The 22,750-nt window shown below is 37.9% G+C and overlaps 1 protein-coding gene across 1 annotated transcript; it reads right to left on the bottom strand.

The window, feature by feature from the left end:
• Positions 1 to 1,916: 1,916 nt before the first annotated feature.
• Positions 1,917 to 22,345, bottom strand: LOC310734903 (uncharacterized protein). The gene is made up of 19 exons (XM_083557376.1): positions 22,261 to 22,345; positions 21,950 to 22,019; positions 21,782 to 21,808; positions 18,541 to 18,711; positions 15,263 to 15,414; positions 15,088 to 15,177; positions 14,925 to 14,997; positions 14,416 to 14,579; positions 13,376 to 13,586; positions 10,656 to 10,861; positions 10,370 to 10,442; positions 10,201 to 10,227; positions 9,842 to 10,012; positions 9,475 to 9,626; positions 9,291 to 9,383; positions 8,791 to 8,863; positions 8,404 to 8,567; positions 5,722 to 5,948; positions 1,917 to 2,186 (listed from the first exon to the last, which is right to left on the bottom strand). The coding sequence occupies exons 1-18, from the start codon at positions 22,261 to 22,263 to the stop codon at positions 5,733 to 5,735; spliced, it is 2,136 nt and encodes a 711-aa protein (XP_083413502.1). The 5' UTR covers positions 22,264 to 22,345; the 3' UTR covers positions 1,917 to 2,186; positions 5,722 to 5,732.
• Between the last annotated feature and the right edge of the window lie 405 nt (positions 22,346 to 22,750).

The raw sequence follows: 22,750 nt of genomic DNA, 5'->3' as shown, positions 1-22,750 counted from the left end.
TATTTTGCCTTCAGTCGATTTACTGAATGTTGTTTTGCTTTAGGCTACAGTATTTTCAGGATTTTGTCAATTGATAGCATTCAGGTTTTACTCCTGTTATAATCCAGGGTTAAGTCTTTATTTATTTTGATAATCGTTGCAAGATTTTTTGTTTCTTTTGTCTGGCTGTCATTTTTGTTTAAACAAAACCAACTATAGACTAATCCTGAGGTTGCCCTTCCCATTATTTGCATGTGCTGTGTGTGTGCATGCAATCCTATAACACGGGTTCTCTAAAGGTAAGTCATTTCCTCAATCTTTTCTACAATCTGTCAACACAGACGTTCCATCAAAGCCTAGCTTTTTATTGGCAGGTGAATACAACTTTTTTCCAAGTCTTGAAGCACAAATATGGCATTTCAGCAAACTTGGATATATCTTGACTTCTTTATAGCAAATCTCTACATGTATTAGTACACTCTTGGGAATTCTGAGGGAATATGGCGGGAATATGAGGGAATATGGAGCATCAATGTACCATTCTATCTATTGCTTTACTTTATTTCTGCCCTTGCAGGTAGTTTGCAGAATAAACAAGCTTTTCCGTGTACTTCCTGCCTTTGGACTTATCCACACAGACAGCTGAACCACCAAAAATGTGTGGAACAACAAAAGTTTACATCAAAGTTCAGAAGTAGTAATTACAGTGAAATTGTTCTGTCAGCAAAATGTTTTATGATGCCTGACTTTTTAAAAGCTGCATATGATTGTAATTAAAAACATTTCTCTATTATAAAGTCTTTGGGGGCTTTGGGACAACATTACAACAAGTAACGACATTTAAGGTAAAAGGTAAAGGTGCTTTATACTTCTCACATGTACATTACAGAACCTACAGAAAATTATTTTTTCGTATATTCCAGCAATAATAGGAAGCTGTGGTCAGCCAGAACAAAACACACCTGGGGCACAGATGGTTATGGGCATTACTTAAGGGGCCAAAAACAGCAGCTTGTCAAAAGAAGGGGCTTGAACCCCTTCCCCCAACCTTCCAATTAGTAACCCGTTAGACATTGTAAGAGACATTTAGCTAAATGGAGCAATCATGCACCAAAAAGAAAAAAGGCACACAACGTGATTAAGCGTGGTTGAATTTCTAGGCTGATAAGAAAACTTGCAGATGTATTTATTTACCATTAATACTTAATAGGTATGGCAATATTTTACCGATTTGCATCTGCAGTGCATCGGCATAAAAGTCAACAACTATATGCACTGATTTATGTCAAGTTTCGCATATCGATTTACAAATATTTGCATTTGTAAAAAAATATATATATAATTATTAGATGTGCTATACTTTTATTTAAAAAGCGACCAATAATTTGTGACCAATATATTTTATTTAGATTAATTTCTCCTAGTTTTTTTGAGCATGCTTTTTAAGTACCACTGCTGCTACATGAATATGACGTATCACAACACTGCAGAGAAAGAGACATGTCCTGAGAGTCCTATTGACTGTCACAGACAATATAGATTAACATGGCAGAGGTAGAGCTGCATCTTCCCAGAGAACAGAAAAAGAACGTCTGATTTTTATTTAATCTTTTTTTTGTTTTTTTACTACAAAGACCTGCTTGTAAAAGGGCCAGGTGTTAGAAGTCAGAAGGCACTTATGTAAATATAAATAAAAGCCAACTATTTCTACCATATTTAAATTGCATAGCATAATTTTTTATATGATCGAAATCATATCGCACTGCATTTTAATGCAGTGAATCGTGTCGCATCGCGTCGGTAGCTGCTTTATATGTATAGTAGGCTAAACATTGAGATGTGAATCGCATCGGCCTCAGTTATAGAAATGCACGTCCTTATTATTTAAAATGATACATTTAGACTCAAGAAAATTAGTCCTTTTATATTATTTTTAAAGTGATTTTATTTCAAATGTGCAGTGGTCAACATTAATGTTTTAAATATCAGAAGACAACTGTAATCATTCAAGTGTATAAAAATATTTCAGGCTTGTTTAGAGCCACATGATGTTTGCACAGTAAAAAAAAAAGTACAATAAATTAAAAAGCTAAATACAGAACTTAATAAATGTCTTTAAAAACTTTAATTTTTCTTAAACCAGGTACGAAATTCCAAAACATCCTGGTTTCTGGTCCAATCTGTAATGAAATAAGTCTGCTTCAAAACTGGCCGGGGAAAAAAAAACAAAAAACAAAACAAAAAAAAACAAAGATGACTAAACTAACGTTACGAAACTTGAATTAATTATCATGCTGGTACAGGTCAAGAGGGTCAATAATCTGCATCAGAAGGTAGAAAAGTGTTATGTGTTAATTATTGCAGCCTGGGTGTTGGTACCAGATAGGCTGGTTGGAGTAATTCAGAAACTGCTGACCTTCTGGGAATTTTACACACAGCGGACAGTGGAGTTTACACAGAATGAGTAATAATTGGTTGCCATTTCTGCAGGTTAAAAAAACACTTTGAGCATGAGACAGAGAGAGCAGGAGGGAAAGACTTGTCTGGTTTAAGTAGACAAGTAACTCCCATAAGTACCATCTACAACAAAAACAACAACCATGGGTGGATGGGATACGACAGCAGAAGACCACACCAGGTTCCTGTCCAATCAGGAATTTGAGGCCATTATGGTAGACAGTTGAAGTTATTTTATATATTTATATATTAAAATATTTTATATTTATGTGACTCCCATAGACCTTATGCAATGCATTACACATTAGACAGAATGGTATAGTTCATCTCATGAGTCCTCTGGTTTAAATCGTTTGTTCTTTTTTCACGTGACTCCCATAGAAGCTACAAATTTTTTTGGTCTGAATCTCAACATTTTTGCTACAATATTTATCAGAGAGTCATGTAACAAAGGACTAAAACCACAGCCTAATAGATACAAGAGGTGAGCTACTTATTTGGTTTATCAAAATTTGCCCTTAGCTGCAGTGTCATTTTCATTATTGGAACTATAGTCAAAGTTCGTCTATGTAGATATGCTGAGGGATTTGCTTATTAAAAATCTAATTTTCTTTATTTCTTATTAAAGGAAAAAAATGAACTTTTCAGCTTCTCCCATCGGGGTCACCACAGCGGATCATCAGTCTCCATACCCCCCTGTCCTCTACATCTGCCTCTTTCAAAACAAGTACCTGCATGTCTTTCCTCACCACATCCATGAACCTCCTTGGCCTTCCTCTTTTCCTCCTTCCAGGAGACTCCATCCTCAGCATTCTTCTACCGATATACTCCATGTCCCTCCTCTGCACACGTCCAAACCATCTCAATCTCGACTCCCTCACCTTGTCACTAAAACGTCCTACATGTGCTGTCCCTCTAATAAACTAAATCCTGTCCATCCTCCTCACTCCTAATTAAAATCTCAACATCTTCAACTCTGCCTTGTCTTTTAGTTAATGCCACAGTCTCTAATCCATACAACATCGCACGTCTCACCACAGTCTTATAAACTTTCCCTTTCACACTTGCAGATACTCTTCAATCACAAATCACTCCTGCCACATTTCTCCACCCACTCCACCCTGCCTGCACTCTTTTCTTCACTTCTCTAACACACTCTCCATTACTTTACACTGTCGACTCCAGGTACCTGAACTCCTCCACCTTCTCCACCTCTTCTCCCTGCAACCGCACCACTCCACTGCCCTCCCTCTCATTCACACACGTACTCTGTCTTACTCCTACTGACTTTAATTCCCCTTCTCTCCAGCATGTACCTCCTTCTCTCCAAGCTCTTCTCAACCTGCTTACTACTCTTACCACAAATCACAATATTATCCGCAAACATCATAGTCCACAGAGACTCCTGACTGACCTCGTGCGTCAACCTGTCCTTTAACACTGCAAACAGGAAAGGGCTTAGAGCCTATCCTTGATGCAGTCCAACCTTCACCTTAAACCAGTCTGTCGTTCCTACTGCACACTTCACTGCTGTTACACTGTCCTCATACATGTCCTGCACCACCCTCACATACTTCAGACACACCTGACTTCATACAATACCACAACTCCTCTCTCTGCACCCTGTCGTACACTCTTCATCCTCTTAATCGCTGCGCTCACTTCCTCCTTACTAATCCTATCCACTTTCTATTTCACCATCTCCACACCATCCAACCTTCTCTCTCTCATTTTTCCCAATCATCCAGCACCTCTTCAACACCACCACCAGGCTCCTGTCTGACCTCTTCCCTGAACCTCACACTACAGTCTTCCTCCTTCAGTTTTCACCCCCTTATTCTTCTATCAGTCCTTACTCTCCTCCTCTACTTCACCTCCAAAACCATCCTACAGACCACCATCTGATACTGTCTTGCTACACTGTCCCCTGCCAACACCTTACAGTCTCCAATCTCCTTCAGGTTGCATTTCCTACATAGAACATAGTCCACTTGTGTGCACCTTCCTCCACTCTTATACGTCACCCTGTGATCCTTCTTGAAATAAGGATTTACCACTGCCATTTTCTATCCTTTTAGCAAAATCTAACACCATCTGCCCTTCTACATTCCTCTCCTTAAGACCATACCTACCCATCACCTCCTCATCACCTCTGGTTCCTTCACCTACATGCCCATTAAAGTCTGCCCCAATCACCAAACAATTATTTCTAGGTTCACCTTCTACCACTTCATCTAACTCAAAAATGTTTCCTTCTCCTCCATCTCACAACCCACTTGGAGCATAGGCACTGATGACATTTATCATCATCACCCCTTTAAGTTTCAGCTTCACATTAGTCACCCTATTAGAAACTCTCTTCACCTCCAATACACTCTTACTGTACTCTTCCTTCAGAATCACCCCTACACAATTTCTCTTTCCATCCACAACATGAAAGAACAGTTTAAACCCACCTCCAATGTTCCTGGCCTTACTCCCTTTCCACTTCGTCTTCTAAACACATTTCTCCTCTCCATCATATCAGCTACCTCTCTTCCTTTCCAAGTCATAGTACTAACATTTAAAGTGCCCAACCCAAACCTCCACTCTCCTCCACTTCTCCTTTCCCTGCTGTCTCTGTAGACGTCTTTCTCCTCTCCTTCTCCTCCTTTGGCCAACAGTAGCCTAATTTCCACTGGTACCCTGTTGGCGAATGATACCTGTGGCGGTTGTTAGTAACCCGGGCCTTGACCAATCTGGTATGAATTTCTGATTCGTGATCCACATATTTAATTTTCCACGTTTTACGCTGGATGCCCTTCCGAAAGCAACCCTCTTCGTTTATCCGGGCTTGGGACCGGCACTAAGAGTGCACTGGCTTGTGCAACCCTAATAGCTGGGTTAAATAAACTAAATGAAAAAAAAAAAATAATAATAATAAATAAAATTGGATGAACAAGCTTCCAATCCAATTTCCGGTCTTCCAATCACTACTGCAAACCTTCGTCTCACAGGATGTTAAAGGGAAATTCTATAGATCAGAATGTTAGAAAATCCCAAGAGAGCAGCAGTTTTTTAAATACTTAAAACAGCCCATTTGTTACCTACAGTATATCAATATCTACATGTTTTTTGATAAATAATTGAGCTATTTAATGACTACATGAACATACATGTTAAAAAGTGCTAATATTAAATTCGATGGATATGAATTAATTCTGCCGCATTTCACCTAGATGATACAGTACAAAAATGGTAGCTGGTTATAAGTGGATACAAGAAACAAAATGCAGTGTTCCTTACTCACCATGTGCCTAGAACCAAAAGATGACACATAGAAGCGTTGCAGTACATACACCGATACTGTAGACATTGATGTCAGCTGAATTTGACTGCCCACTTGCTTTAGTTCTTCGGTCCTGAGAGGTCACAACTCTGTCGTTTATGGGCCGAGTGTGCCTGAAGTTATTAGTCATTAGGTAAGGGGTCTTGGTCTTGTTGAAATACACACTAGCACTGAAGAGATTAACCTTAGAGAGAAATAAGTTGCACGCAATTAAAAGCAGAAAACTTGCAATTATTTACGCATTGTTTTGGGAATTTTTTTGTGATTCTTTGAAAAAACTACATACGGGGCACAAAGCTGCACTGTTTTCTATAGCATACACTGTAAAATAGCATTGAGTGCTTACCTTAAAGCCGTATAACCACGCATTTTGTATCACATAGCACTATTTCCAATTTGGCAAAATGACATTATAAGGGCAATTTTGGGTCCAAGTTTCAAGCCTTATTTGTCATATGTAAAGATGTCAGTGACCGTTTGCACAATGAAATGCTTAAGTGAGGCTACAGGCAAACTACAGCAAATATTAACAATATTAAACAGTAAAGAGAAGAGGAAATGAGGGGGGTATAGGAAAGTTATAATGATCTACCAGTGTGTGTGTTATATACAGTGGGTACGGAAAGTATTCAGACCCCCTTACATTTTTCACTCTTTGTTATATTGCAGCCATTTGCTAAAATCATTTAGGTTCATTCTTCTTCCTCATGAATGTACACATAGCACCCCATACTGACAGAAAAACACAGAATTGTTGCAGATTTATTAAAAAAGAAAAACTGAAATATCACATAGTCCTAAGTATTCAGACCCTTTGCCCAGTATTTAGTAGAAGCCCCCTTTTGATCTAATACAGCCAGGAGTCTTTTTGGGAAAGATGCAACAAGTCTTTTACACCTGGATTTGGGGATCCTCTGCCATTCCTCCTTGCAGATCCTCTCCAGTTCTGTCAGGTTGGATGGTAAACGTTGGTGGACAGCCATTTTTAGGTCTCTCCAGAGATGCTCAATTGGGTTTAAGTCAGGGCTCTGGCTGGGCCATTCAAGAACAGTCACGGAGTTGTTGTGAAGCCACTCCTTCCTTATTTTAGCTGTGTGCTTAGGGTCATTGTCTTGTTGGAAGGTAAACCTTCGGCCCAGTCCGAGGTCCAGAGCACTCTGGAGTAGGTTTTTGTCCAGGATATCCCTGTACTTGGCCGCATTCATCTTTCCCTCGATTGCAACCAGTCGTCCTGTCCCTGCAGCTAAAAAACACCCCCACAGCATGATGCTGCCACCACCATGCTTCACTGTTGGGACTGTATTGGACAGGGGATGAGCAGTGCCTGGTTTTCTCCACACATACCGCTTAGAATTAAGGCCAAAAAGTTCTATTTTGGTTTAATCAGACCAGAGAATCTTATTTTTTTACCATCTTGGAGTCCTTCAGGTGTTTTTTAGCAAACTCCATGCGGGCTTTCATGTGTCTTACACTGAGGAGAGGCTTCTGTTGGGCCACTCTGCCATAAAGCCCCAACTGGTGGAGGGCTGCAGTGATGGTTGACTTTCTACAACTTTCTTCCATTTCCTGACTGCATCTCTGGAGCTCAGCCACAGTGATCTTTGGGTTCTTCTTTACCTCTCTCACCAAGGCTCTTCTCCCCCGATAGCTCAGTTTGGCCGGACGGCCAGCTCTAGGAAGGGTTCTGGTCGTCCCAAACGTCTTTCATTTAAGGATTATGGAGGCCACTGTGCTCTTAGGAACCTTAAGTGCAGCAGAAATTTTTTTGTAACCTTGGCCAGATCTGTGCCTTGCCACAGTTCTGTCTCTGAGCTCTTTAGACAGTTCCTTTGACCTCATGATTCTCATTTGCTCTGACATGCATTGTGATCTGGAAGGTCTTATATAGACAGGTGTGTGGCTTTCCTAATCAAGTCCAATCAGTATAATCAAACACATCTGGACTCAAATGAAGGTGTAGAACCATCTCAAGGATGATCAGAAGAAATAGAAAGCACCTGAGTTAAATATATGAGTGTCACAGCAAAGGGTCTGAATACTTAGGACCATGTGATATTTCAGTTTTTCTTTTTTAATAAATCTGCAACGATGTCAACAATTCTGTGTTTTTCTGTCACTATGGGTTGCTATGTGTACATTCATGAGGAAGAAGAATGAACTTAAATTATTTTAGCAAATGGCTGCAATATAATAAAGAGTGAAAAATTTAAGGGGGTCTGAATACTTTCCGTACCCACTGTATATATATGTGCGTTTATATATATTTTTTAACATGTACTTTTTATTAAAAAAAAAAATATATAGAAGATGGAGGTGTACAAGAAGAATGTATATCAAAGAAGAAAGTACGCAAAAATACATGGCATGCAAGTAGGAGGCAATAGTACAGATTGCAGTGGTTCTCCTTCTAATCATGCAAAAGCCTGATCAAGATCACTTTCCTTCAATCAGCGGTTACTAATATAACCAATAAAAACTGACGCTAATGCAAAGTGACAAAATTGCGGTTCTGATTGATTGTGGTTTTGGTGCTAGAAACTTGACCGTACTTCAAGAAAGTCTTTTTTTAAGCTCTTGAGCACTCTTTAATTACTTGCATTTCAACAAAAGTCATAACAGTGATGTTTCCACAAACTTACCAAATCATGGCTAACTTTAATAGGATCTTTAAAGACAGTCCACACAACAGCTTCATTACAAGGTGGTGTGGTCAGAGAGCCCAAGTAGCGGTAATATTTAGTCCGATCCACTCCTTCAAGCAAACTGTCCATTGTAAGATTTTCAGTGATTGTTACTGACTCACCTGAAAAACACGAATTTGTTAATCATTCATGGTTCTGTAAACTTACCTACAGTATGGGACAAATCCAAAGCAGAACATTTTAATCTGGCGAAATTTGTGTGACCACCTGAAGAAAAGTCAAAACTTCCTAAAGTTATAGCTGTTTACACTAGCCATACAGGTGTAGCATCATAGATGACTGGTCTATAGAATAAATTTACCAGCATGTTTCTTGGTTCATTACCTGCTTTAGAGATATTTGCTAGGTAGGAGGTTAAGGTCTTCCAGCTGTTGGGCTTACCAGTGTCTCTTGTCGCCTATACAAAACAGTATGCAACAAAATATAACACTATGGATTAGAAATTTGCCTGCTTTGCCTCCAAGTTGTACCCATGACCTGCATTGAATTCAGAAATCTCAACAGTTACAGATTTTTTAAAACCCATTTTATTTTTAATGCACCGGTATCCTACATGCACCAGAACCTCAAATACGGTTTGCATGCTTGTGACTTTTGCATTCATAAAATGCCATAATTTTACATAACAAATAGTTCATTTGCAAACTATAGTATCTTGAGATTTACATAAAAAAAGATCATTCACACCCCAGACCAAACCCTGAACTTTCCAACCCCATTTTGTTCCCCACCGCCAAGTAATATTTTGCACTAGGTAGTAATGTTTGATGCCATTACAAATCCCCTATAATGTACATTTAAACTCACATATAAAGCAACTGTACCTCAACAAAGAAACCAAGAACAGCAACCCCCTTTGGATCTTCGAGGACACTTACAGTCGAACTGTATCCTGCTTTAATATTCACTATGTGCAGCTAGTTACACAAAGACAAAGGATAAAATTAATTAAAATCAGGCAATGAAAAAAAAAGAAGGTGTGTATAATATGCAAGTGTGCATTTAAACCTCCATAGAGAATCTTCTGCTATTTATAGTGTGCTCAGATCCAGGCGTGGAGCTGCCGTTGCCCCAGTGAAAGTGGAAATGCTGGCTATGGTAAATGCCAGGAAGCGCTCCACCTTGAACCACCATCTGGTCTTGATTTAATGTGACCTTAACTAAAGTCAAAGTAATTGACTTAAGTTAAGGTCATATAAAAGTGAACATGGAATATGACTGAGGAAAATAATACTACAGAAAATCCAGAAATAGTGAAGACATTTTTCACTAGAAAAAGCTTATAAGAATTAGGGTTGTAGTAAATGGTTATAGAAATTTTTGGGCGACACATAAATTAAAATAGGAAAACAGACAGCACAGTGGGTACACAAACCATCCCTGCCAGTATTAGCCATTTCACTCATGACCGTGCCATCATCATAACCAGTGAATTTGAATGATGTTAAGTTCACGTCAGCCTGGACATTTGCGGTCACAATGTTAATAGGAGATTGGCGGCTTCCATTGCAGTATGCTTTGGGGATTAAAGACCAGGTGGATTCATCTGAAAAGCATGCATTGTTTCCTCAGAAAACACAAAACACTTTTCTTTACTTTATTCAACAACAAAGAAGGCAAAAGTCAGATTTCTTTGACCATTTTAAGAAAAAACTTTATTTTTATTTTTAAGCTTGAAATCAGTCACAGTGCAAGTTTAGCTTCAAATCAGCATTGGGAAAAAAGCATACTCACCACATAATGGAAACTTATAGCACCAAGCTGAAAAGAGAATCAATTCCTTCCTAATTCTCAAATGTTCTAAACATTCAACATAGAATTGGTAACAATTAACTACAACAATAATTGCAAATATGCTACAACAGCATGCAATTTTTATGAATGTTTAAGAATTGTTGCTTGCCTATTGAGGAATCAGCACTTGTGGCCACAGGGAGAAACCAAACAACAAAGAGGTACAGAAGCAACAAGAAGACCTAGAAAGAAAAAAATCTATTTTTTTGTGATTCTAGAGAAACAAAATTTGGGCATTTTTAATTTATTGCCCTAAATGAAAATTGATCAATAAAAAAAACCTATATAAATAATGTACTCCAAGCAAATACTTGACTTTAAAGCAGAACTTTGCACAGGAGCACAAAAAGAGATGTATTGGTGCATATACAAGTAACATTTTAACAACAAATTACCATTTTACTAACTTGGATTTGACTGGTTTGGTTTCCTTCATATTGGAGGGAGTTTTCATTGCCCACTTTTAAACCATAGCCTAGTTTTAGCCACACCTCTTTAATTGGCTCCTGCCATTTCCTTATCAACCTATTGCACATAGCAGGTTGCGTTCTGGGCTGCAAGCAACATTTAGTGACATTCTGTTTAGGAAAAAGAGTGGATACTCAGCTTAATTGCTATCACTTGTTAGAGGTGGTAGCTTAGTGGTTAAGGTATTGGACTTTGGGTCTAAAGGTTATTAGTTCAAATTCTAACCACTGCAATTTGGCACTCCTGGGCTGCTAAACAAGGCCGAAAACCATGTAGCTGCTCAGCTGTATGAATGAGTTTTAAAAATCTTAGTCACTCTTTATAAGAGAAAATGCCTAAAATGTAAATTAATATTTTGTAAAAATAGATTAGATTTTCGCTAAATGATTAGGAGATCTAAATGTTTTATTTCAATGCAAATTCTTAACATAAATCCACAGTTTTGCAACTCTGGAAGGCTGTTCCATAACTGTTTGGCTTTGTAAGAGAAAGCCCTGCCCCCTTTTGTAGTCTTTGTTATTTGAGGTACCAACAAATAGCCTGCACCTTTTGATCAAGATAGGTGCTAAAGATTTAATTCAATTCAATTCAATTAATTTTTATTTGTAGAGCATTTTTACCAATGAACATTCTCTCAAAGCAGCTTTACACAGATAATGTGGTGATAAAGAATGAATAAGATGTTCTTTATGTGTAAGTTTGTCCCTAATGAGTAAGCCGGTAGTGACTGTGTCAAGGAAAAACTCTGCATGGCATAAGGAAGAAACCTTGAGTGGAACCAGACTCATGAGGGAATCCATCCGCAGCTGCACAGAATGGCCTCCAATCGAAGAGAACACAATTTATATGCAGGCCGGGACAAAGTGGGCAGATCAATGGAGAGGAGAGGAGCGGGGCAGGAACAGTGGTCACTGGAACCTCAGGAGCATGTTTAACTCAACCGAGAGAGAGAGAGAGAGAGAGAGAGAGAGAGAGAGAGAGAGAGAGAGAGAGAGAGAGAAGCAAGAGAAGGATTATTAAGTATCCTTATTGTTGTATAAAAGTTAAGGACACTGTGCAGTTTGGGACTCAGGCAAGACTCACTATAGCAGCATGAATGAAAGGGAGAACCAGAAGGTAACACAGACATTAGGGATCTCAGGGATGAGTGAATGTGTGAGAGTAAGGGGACGACAGCATACAAATATCCCAGTTCACCGAACACTATATCCATGATCCCTGTAGATCTGCACCTTTACCTAAGACAATTCTACTGATTTAAGGCATGACCAAATAAATGTTTTCAGCCTCGATTTTAACACTGAGACTGTGTCTCAGAATCTGCCCCCTGCTGTAGTCTTCATTAGGAGGAACAAATAGCCTGCAGCTTTTGATCTAAGTAGGCATGGAGGATCATATTGGTACAGAAGTTTACTCAGATACTGCGGTGCGAGACCGTTAAGTGCTTTATACGTCAGTAGTAGTATTTTATAATCAATATAAGATTTAATTGATTTAATTTGATTAATTTAAAAAGATTTAATTTTTTTTAGAATTAATATCTCATTCAATATCCTGGTTTCCAGACAACCTGTCTGACAGGCCTTGGTTGGTTCAACTGAGTAGCAGCATGCCTGAACAGGTGGCCTGTAGAACAGGAAGGGACTGTTTTTTCAATTCAACATTAAATCAAGTTCTATAATGACTCTGCAAAAGCTACTGTAGGGTGTATTATTAATGTTTAGGCGGAAAAGTACAGGATGGGGATGGACGGATTTGGGAAGACCAAAGTGTTATTTGTGGGAGAACATGGTACCCCAGCTTGTCTTTATCAAAGAAGAGGTTCTGGTAGGTCAGTGATTAGAAATACCTTGGTCTCCACCTAAACACTGCAGGACCAACATCTTGGCATTCTACAAGATGGGCATGAGTTGACTGTACTTCCTGAGGATTGTACTTCCAGACTCTCTAATTTACTTTTGGAGACCTTTTGCCAGTCTAGGGTTGCAATATTCTTTGCTGCAATCAGCTGAGGGGAAGCACCAAAGAGGTTTAATATGCTTATAAGGAACGCTGATTCTGTCTAGCTGTATAATTTTCCTATCATTGTATATATATATATATATATATATATATATATATATATATATATATATATATATATATAGCAAATACAGACACACAACACAGCTTGAATTATATACAAAAGCTATAAGCTTTTTCACCACAAAAAAATTTAATTTGTTTCTTGAAATGAAAAAAAAAAAACTATAATAGCAGTTTTCGATTTTTTGCAGCACAAAACAACCAATTAAAAAGAGTATAAAATAAACAAACAGTGAACATGTGTGATTTCCAAAAAAAACAATTTTATTTGCTGGAAATTAGTTGCTTAAATATATTAATTATTAACTAAACCTTAACAGAAAAATAAACAAACAGACTGCTATACAAAACATACGCTCTCTACGAGGTTATAATATTAAAAATAAAGATATTTAAAATATCTTTAATAAAATAAATATACTGTAGACATTTACGTTTAATTTATATTTTGCCTGTGTGTGCGCACGACTTCATTAAGGCACGATTCATACATTCAGTGCAATCAAGTGTCTAGACTAAAAAAACACTCTCATAACCACAATGTTTGAAGTAGATGGGGATTACAAACACCGAAACAAGGACAAGCAGAGGAGGGCCGTGCTGACAGACAGAGTGTGATGATGTGCACTCGATGGGGTTGTGCTGGGTGCGGCGGTTGTCGTCGGTTGCGATGTCACGACCCTACCGTTGAGAGCCTGAACCGGTCTGTAGTTGGTGATGATGAAAGGATCGGCCGTGGTATTGGTGTGCACTGTGGAGCTGAAGAGATCGATCTAGTGGCAAAAAGAATAAAATAGCTTGGGTTGAAATGCGATTAGTGAATCTGTAGTCGTATAATCCTAATCTCAGGCTTCTCTAAGTGGAAATAAAAACATAATGGAATGATTTGAAAATTTTAGAAAATAATAATTTATTCATAATAAAACATAGAAAACATATCAAATGTTTAAACTGAGAAAATGTCCCACTGTAAAGAAAAAAATTAGGTCAATAGATAAAATAGATGGCTGCAAAACATCTCTAAAAAAAGTACCAGTAAAAGTAAGTAAGTAAGTAAGTAAGTAAGTAAGTAAGTAAGTAAGTAAGTAAGTAAGTAAGTAAGTAAAACAGCTGGAGAAAGATTTTGCAACTAATTAATTTAATTGAAAACAGGTCAATAAAATGATTTGGTATTTCAGAAATAAGAGAGTCAGAGTCTCTGAAAAGTATAGATGGGCAGAGTTTCACCAATCTGTGAAAAACCTTTTTAAAAAAATTGGGGATCCATTTCAGAACAATGTTCCTGTCGATATTAAATGTTCCTAAATCAATATTGGATGCCCCAATATGGAATTTGATTTGCATTTTTACACAGGGTCCCAACTTTTGGAATTGGGGTTGTAAAACATTCCTGTAATATTAGAGTTAAAACTCATAGATTGTGGTTTTGGTGCTAGAAACTTGACTGTACTTAGTTTAAGCTCTAGAGCACACTTGAATTGCTTGTATTCGGCACTTTGAAAAAAAAAAAATACTTGGCAAACTGATAAATCGAATGAAACAACACATAGTGATATTTCCACAAACTTACAAAATCTTTTCCACAAACTTACACAAACTTACCAAATCTTTGCTGACTTTGATTGTGTCTTTAAATACAGTCCACACCACATTTTCGTTACAAGTCGGCGTGGTCAGAGAGCCACGGTAACGATAATATTTTGTCCGGTCCACTCCTTGAAGCAGGCTGTCAATTGTGAATTGATTTTTAATGTCCACTGAGGCAGCTGAAATCAAGGGGAAAAAGGAGATTTAGATTTAAAGTAAGAAGATTGTGGTGCAAGAAGATACTACAGATCACAGTTAATCCGATTTCCTGTTAGTAATCTCAAGCACCTCAGGTTCATCATCGTAAGAGAGAGGAACCTGAGGTGTTTGAGTGAGCGTCATTCTTTTACATAGCTGCCATTTGATTGGTCGTTCTAAGAAAAAGCTCCAATTGAATAACCCATTTGGCCACATGGAGCTTTTTCTTAGAATGACCAATCAAATGGCAGACGTTGTGTAAAAGAATGGCGCTTCTCAATGGGTTCAGTGTCATATCAGATACATAATAAGAATTATTTTCGTACCTTCTTTAGTAATATTTGCTAAGAGCGACGTGAGGTTCTTCCAGACTTCTGGTTTGCCAGTGTCATTGGTTGCCTACGAATATAACAAAAAAGAACCACAATGTAATATTTCCAAGGCAACTACACATGCATTTTAAACCTGAGCGAAGAAGTTAATACTTACTTCAATGAAGAAACCAAGAACAGCATATCCTGTTGAGTCACTGAGAGCAGCAGTGGCATTTAAATCAGCCCTACTATTCACTATGTGCATCTAAAAAAAAACAACAATAAAAAATGCTGAATAAATTGCAGTCTTAAATTCCATTAAGGTTTTTTTTTTTAAATTTTTTCCCTACCTCCATTGCATATTGTTGTCCATCCACGGTGTGTTCTGATCCATTGATAGAGGAGCCGTTACCCCAGTGAAAGTGCACCTGAGTGGTATTGTACTGGCTCTGAAGGCCTCCACCTGACACGCCAATGTTCAAAGCGTCCAAAAGAATTTTCACTAAAAAGGCAAAGAATTCTTATATCAGTGTCTCAATAATAATCCGATCCATGGGTGCCTCAGATTCTTAGCTACATGCAAAAGTATACTAAGGTGTAACTGGGACTTGTAATTTATAAAAATGAATGCTTGCATGTCGGTATTTCATGCAGTAGTAAGTGGCTTGTGTATCCTATTAATGAAGTCACGGGCCAGTCCAGAGACCATTAATGAAGATGGCAGACAATGGAGTTAGTGCGAGCATGGAACAGCGTGTGGTGCTAAAGTTTCTTACAAACGAAGGTGGAAAACCTGTGGATATCTACAGAATATTTCACGCACACTACGGTGATGATGCGCTCAGTCACAGTAAGAAAATTAAGTGGTATATACGTTTTAAATATTGTCCGTCAGCGGGATAAGTGTATAAATGTAGTAGGCGAGTGTATAAAAAAATAAATGCAGTTTCCACTCCTTGTAATTTGTTCTTTTATTATATAAAAATTAAATGTCCCAGTTTGACTTGAACACCCCTTGTGTGTATATATATATTTACACTATATGGATAAAAGAATTGGGACACCTGACCGTTCCTGCCATATGAAGTTCTTCTCCACTAAGTTACCACTAAGCTGGATGCACACAATTGTATGTGTGCCTCCAGCATTGGATGTGGTATAATACAATTTTGTGTTCACTTGAACTTGGAAACACAAACCTCCAGGGCTCCAGGAAGATCTGGTTTACATGGTTTGGATAGGAAGATCTTGAGTAGCCTGCTCTGAACAACTTTGGGAAGAACTGGAACACTGACTGCACCACAGGCCTCTTTACCCTACATATCAGTACCTGACTTTATTTGTGGCTGATGAACACAAATGTCCACAAGCATACTCGGAAATCTAGTGGAAGATCTTCCCAGAGGAGTGGAGGGAATTATAAGAGCAAATTGGGACTGAATGTGGAATGCAATGCTCAAAAAGCACATACTATACTTATGAACAGGTTTCCACAAACCTTTGGCAATATATTATTTACAGTGAGGAAAATAAGTATTTGAACACCCTGCTATTTTGCAAGTTCTCCCACTTAGAAATCATGGAGGGGTCTGAAATTGTCATCGTAGGTGCATGTCCACTGTGAGAGACATAATCTAAAAAAAAATCCAGAAATCACAATATATGATTTTTAAACTATTTATTTGTATGATACAGCTGCAAATAAGTATTTGAACACCTGTCTATCAGCTAGAATTCTGACCCTCAAAGACCTGTTAGTCTGCCTTTAAAATGTCCACCTCCACTACATTTATTATCCTAAATTAGATGCACCTGTTTGAGGTCGTTAGCTGCATAAAGACACCTGTCCACCCCATACAATCAGTAAAAATCCAACTACTAACATGGCCATGACCAAAAAGCTGTCCAAAGACACTAGAGACAAAATTGTACACCTCCACAAGGCTGGAAAGGGCTACAGGGAAATTGCCAAGCAGCTTGGTGAAAAAAGGTCCACTGTTGGAGCAATCATTAGAAAATGGAAGAAGCTAAACATGACTGTCAATCTCCCTCAGACTGGGGCTCCATGCAAGATCTCACCTCGTGGGGTCTCAATGATCCTAAGGAAGGTGAGAAATCAGCCCAGAACTACATGGGAGGAGCTGGTCAATGACCTGAAAAGAGCTGGGACCACCGTTTCCAAGGTTACTGTTGGTAATACACTAAGACGTCATGGTTTGAAATCATGCATGGCACAGAAGGGTCCCCTGCTTAAACCAGCACATGTCCAGGCATGTCTTAAGTTTGCCAATGAACATTTGGATGATCCAGAGGAGTCATGGGAGAAAGTCATGTGGTCAGATGAGACCAAAATAGAACTTTTGGGTCATAATTCCACTAAACGTGTTTGGAGGAAGAAGAATGATGAGTACCATCACAAGAACACCATCCCTATTGTGAAGCATGGGGGTGGTAGCATCATGCTTTGGGGGTGTTTTTTTTCTGCACATGGGACAGGGCGACTGCACTGTATTAAGGAGAGGATGACTGGGGCCATGTATTGCGAGATTTTGGGGAACAACCTCCTTCCCTCAGTTAGAGCATTGAAGATGGGTCGAGGCTGGGTCTTCTAACATGACAATGACCCCAAGCCAAAGCCAGGATACCCAAGGAGTGGCTCTGTAAGAAGCATATCAAGGTTCTGGCGTGGCCTAGCCAGTCTCCAGACCTAAACCCAATAGAGAATCTTTGGAGGGAGCTCAAACTCCGTGTTTCTCAGCGACAGGCCATAAACCTGACTGATCTAGAGAACATCAGTGGAGTAGTGGGCCAAAATCCCTCCTGCATTGTGTGCAAACCTGGTGAAAAACTACAGGAAACGTTTGACCTCTGTAATTGCAAACAAAGGCTCCTGTACCAAATATTAACATTGACTTTCTCAGGTGTTCAAATATTTATTTGCAGCTGTATCATACAAATAAATAGTAAAAAAATCAGGCATTGTGATTTCTGGATTTTTTTTTTTTAGATTATGTCTCTCACAGTGGACATGCACCTACAATGACAATTCCAGACCCCTCCATGATGAAGTGGGAGAACTTGCAAAAAAGCAGGGTGTTCAAATACTTATTTTCCTCACTGTATATAGTAATTCAACATACCAATAGCAGGTGGATAAAGCATTTTTCTCAAAAATATTCTTCTAAAATCTTGTTTTTCCAAATCATCAGCCCTATACCCCATGCACAATCACTTCCACCTGTCATGCAGTTGAAATGTGTTTGTGGTGATACGTCATTCACCGGACATACATGATGTCCATCTTGGTTTCATCAATCCAAAGGAAATTGTTTTACTTTATTTTACAAACTAATAAATAACAACTTGTATATTTTCTATTCTTGTTAAATGAGGACCGCAAACTTGTAGTTCATCCACAGAAAAAAAAAAATTTGAATTCATATTCAGTACATTCTTTTCCATGACTGTGCAAATATAAGCAACTACAGTATGCAACAGGAGGGTTTCCAGTAAAAGGTTACACGTCAAGGCAAAAAAATGGCTTTATGGACAAGACCTAGACTAGGATAAATATTGTAATCATATTTTGCTGTATATAGTGTCAGCTGTTGTGACTCTTGTTACTCACCTGACTTTCCAGTGTTTTCAATGTCTATGATGTGGGAACTGTCATTGAAGCCAGTGAAATTGAACGCAGTCAAGTTTATATCAGCCTTCACATCAGCGGTCACGATATTGATGGGAGACTGACGAGTACCATTGCAGTATTTTGGTGATAAAGTAGACCACATGCTTGCATCTATTGAGAAAACAAGAAGGCAATAACAATCTATTTGCAGCTTATTTCCATTTCTGCTGAGCAACTAAGCTTTGCTAAAGGAGCCAGCTGTGGCAGCTGTTTTTTTAATGTTTAATAAAAATTTCAGCATTTATTTCCTGGTACTAATTGTTTATCCGACCACCAAATCTAAGTACAACACTTAGATTTATTCTATTAGGCTGAATGTATAAACAGTAAAATAGCTTCAAACATCTACCCTTGTTTATAGCCTTCATTTTCACCTGTATTTGTAGCCAAACAAATGTAAATCAAGCATGAAGATCAGAGAGCTGTCTAGGGGAAAAAAGCAAGCCATTTTAAATTGGGCTTAGTCAATAAAGCAATTTGAAAGGTCCTAAAAAAGAAAGAAGCCACCAATGATCCAAAGCGCAAGCGCAATACTCACTACTAATGCTAGCAACAGAATGTATGAAATTTACAAAATAATCAGAAATAACATTATCATGCATCAAGAAAACACCCTGCTAAAACAACAGAGGGCTTTATTAAAGGAAAGCAGTGGACGATTTTAGAGTGGTCAAATAAATTAGCACAATTCCCCCTCCTGCTGAAGGGAATGCAGGAAAAAACTGAAAGAAGTTTCAGTACAAGCCTGAAAATGCAATATGATAATGGCATCAAGTTGCAAGCTTGACGCAAGCAAAAAATATGCAACCAAATATTAAGTGGTATTTACTGTTACTTAGTACAAGACGTCTTATACGTCTGTTATCCTGCAAATTAGGTACCGTATTTTTCGGACTATAAGCCGCTACTTTTTTCCTACGTTTTGAACCCCGCGGCTTAAACAACGAAGCGGCTAATTTATGAAATTTTCCTGGGTTTTTTCCCAATTTAACAAACTTCAAGCCAAAAAACTGAACCCCATAACATTGGACCAATTAAATTTTCGAACGGAAAAAACGCACCTTACCTGTGTTCTGAGCTGCACGGCATTTTTTTTAAAACGCACGACAATGCCAAAAGATAAACTCCCGAGAGAAATAGTTGTTAAAGGAAGGATGAAGACAGCGAACAATTACTTTCTTGGTAGGCTACTGTTTAGATACAAGCCGTTATAGCGCAATGAGTCTGGGTTAGGGGATAGCTTGAGTTGTAACTCCAGTTGCAACAGAAATCATATAAGCACAGACAGGTTTCCAAAACTCAAGCTTTTTTATTTTTCTTGGCAACAGCGTTACGGGTTAGTCAAAGAAACTTTGACTAAATGAGAATCAGAAATGAGAATCAGAAAATAATAAGGACATAATCCTCGTCTTGAGCACACGCAGTAATACCGGAAAAATGCTGTGCTGGTCTTTTTCCAAAATACCGCTATGCTCCTAAAGCCGTGTGTAACGTGTCTTTCGTTAATGCCTGTGTTATGTACAAAAGTGTAGACTATAAGTGCAGCTTATAGACAGGTGCGGCTTATTTATGTTCAAAATAAAAATATTTGTCAAATTCAGTGGGTGCGGCTTATATATGGGTGCGCTTTATAGTTCGGAAATTACGGTAGTCTGATACATAATATTCAATGAGTAATATATACAATAAGCATCTAGATATAAATACCAGGAAATAAAAGCTTAAATCTTAATCTCTGGTCTCATTTAAATTTCTTTCCATTTAAAACTCAATTCGGGTCAGTCCACAGTTTTGGAAAGGATTGAGGAGTGGTAGAGGATTTGGCAATTAATTCATTTCATTTATAATACATCATTTGATCAAATCCCCAATCCACAGTGAACAGGGATTGTCCAAATTAAAATGAAAAATGTTTTTCATTTCAAAATGATACGGTCCTGCGAGGAAAATCCAGTTCAGGTTATGAATTTAAATCTATTCAAATTGATTGGATAAGATTTGACTTCAATAATCTTGGCTCTGCATTTAAATTCATCAGAAATTCAATAATGCGGAACAGCATCGCTAAAAAAAGGAAAAAACCCAAACCGTTACCGCGACGAGGCCAATGCTATGCTCAATTGCTATGGGCTGAAGACATGGGTTTGAGATCAAAACGAGAAGACGGCTTAGGATCCGAGTGCTGAGAATTGAGAATGCAAGCTCTAATCACGTCCTCGCTTCTTCACACCGTTTATTATATTGATTCTAACATATAGAGAGGCGCAGGCAAGTAGTGGCTATATATTTAAATGCTAAATGCCGTAACTGTAAATATTCACATGTATTTGATTACTTTTACTACTACATACTAGATGTAAGAGATTGAGTAAATATGGGCCTGTTTGTTACGGTTCTGTGGGAAAATAAAGGTCAGATAACAGAAAAATCATTATGATGCATATGCGGGATGCAAATTGACACACAGTAATGTTGACACAAACACTTAATGTACAGTGAATAAATAATTAAATAAATACATAAATACATAAGTCTTCTATCAGGTGGTCACCATTTCAGACTTTTTATACACCGATGAGCCATAACATTAAACCCACCTGCCTAATATTGATTAGGTCCTTTTATACCATGTAGGGAAGTAGTATCTCAGTGGATAAGATGTTGGCTTTCTGTTTGGAAGGTCATGGGTTCAATTCCCTGCTGCCACTGCCCTTTAGCATGGCCCTCAACTGATAAATGTAAGCCGCTCTCCATAAAAAAAACACCAATACTACAAGGCACTGTAGATGTTCTGTGTTGTTTGGTGTCCTGTAAGTCCATGGATCAGATATGGATCACCAAATGCTTAATCGCTTTGAGATCTTTAAAATGTCATGGGCAAATCAACACCTGAAACATTTTGAAATGTTTCTCAAACCGTTCCGGGAAACAGTTATGACTGTTCGTTCATTAGGTTTGTTCATACAGTAAGATTATTAACATTTTGCAAATTTGCCAAGATTTTATCAGCCATGCACCATATGATTTTTTTTAGATTCTCATTTGTTCAGTTTAGATTTGCAAATTAGTCAAATTATGCATCTAAACACATCTATGCACTTAGAAGTTAGTAAGTTAAAAATCTCTTCTGCACATAAACTGACCCAGACTATACAATCAGGAGAATAAACGGAAAACTTACTGCATGCTGGCAGGGTATAGCAGAAGTCTGTAAGGGGTTAGAAAAAAAGTTGGACTAAAGTAAGAAAGCAGCAATACTTATATTGATAATATTAGTATTGTAATGATTCAACTTCAATTTGTCAGTCTTGACAATAATGCAGTCTGTAATAATGCAGACATGACTTACCTACAGAGCCTTCACTGTAGACAGTGAAAGGCAAACAGGTGATGAGGAAAAACACAAGCTGTACATTCACCTGCAAACACAAAACAGGGTTAAAGCAACATGTCACAATATTTCAAAGAATCTTGATATTACAGAAATATTACAGAAATATATAACAAAAAATGTAGTTAAGTTCTAATAATAACTTGTGTGAATAAATTGTGCCTGTCCTCTTGTTAATATAAATGGAAAAACAATACAAATAATAACCAAAAAATGTATTTGTTCAGAAAGTATTCTGTCATTAGTGTACATTGTTAAAACAGGCTTACCATTTTTAAGGAAAGGGTTCAAGTGCAGTGCAGAATTCTAGGTGTCGCTCTCGATGGCTTCTTTAAATACCCCTTTAATGCTCCGTGTGGGAGTGTCGAGTGACTCTGAGAGCAACACCTATGGAATTTCAAAAGCATCATATGACCTGATTAAATGATAACTATCCCATGACAGCACCTGCCTTTATTACGAAAAAAAAGAAGAAAAAAAAGAAGAGCATTTGTTCTGGCAAGATTTGCTTTAGTCCCTTATCGTTTGAGGTCTCAGTGATTCCAGGGATTTAATTTAGAAAATGACTGTAATGGTTATCATTTTTTTATTTGCCTTTTTTTCTTGCTTAGATGTACCTTTTGATTAATCCTGAGCTGAATAAACTGATAAAATATTAAGTAAAATAAATAAATACATAAATAAATAAAATATTCTGGAATCAAATATGTAAATGTTACAATTTTCAAAAGTAAAAAACAAATAAAAAATTCAGTAATC

Source organism: Silurus aristotelis (assembly GCF_946808225.1).
Source record: "Silurus aristotelis genome assembly, chromosome: 12".
In the NCBI taxonomy this organism is placed as follows: Eukaryota; Metazoa; Chordata; class Actinopteri; order Siluriformes; family Siluridae; genus Silurus; species Silurus aristotelis.
The sequence above is the reverse complement of the archived record's forward strand: the minus strand, read 5'-3'. Positions and strand labels throughout refer to the sequence as shown.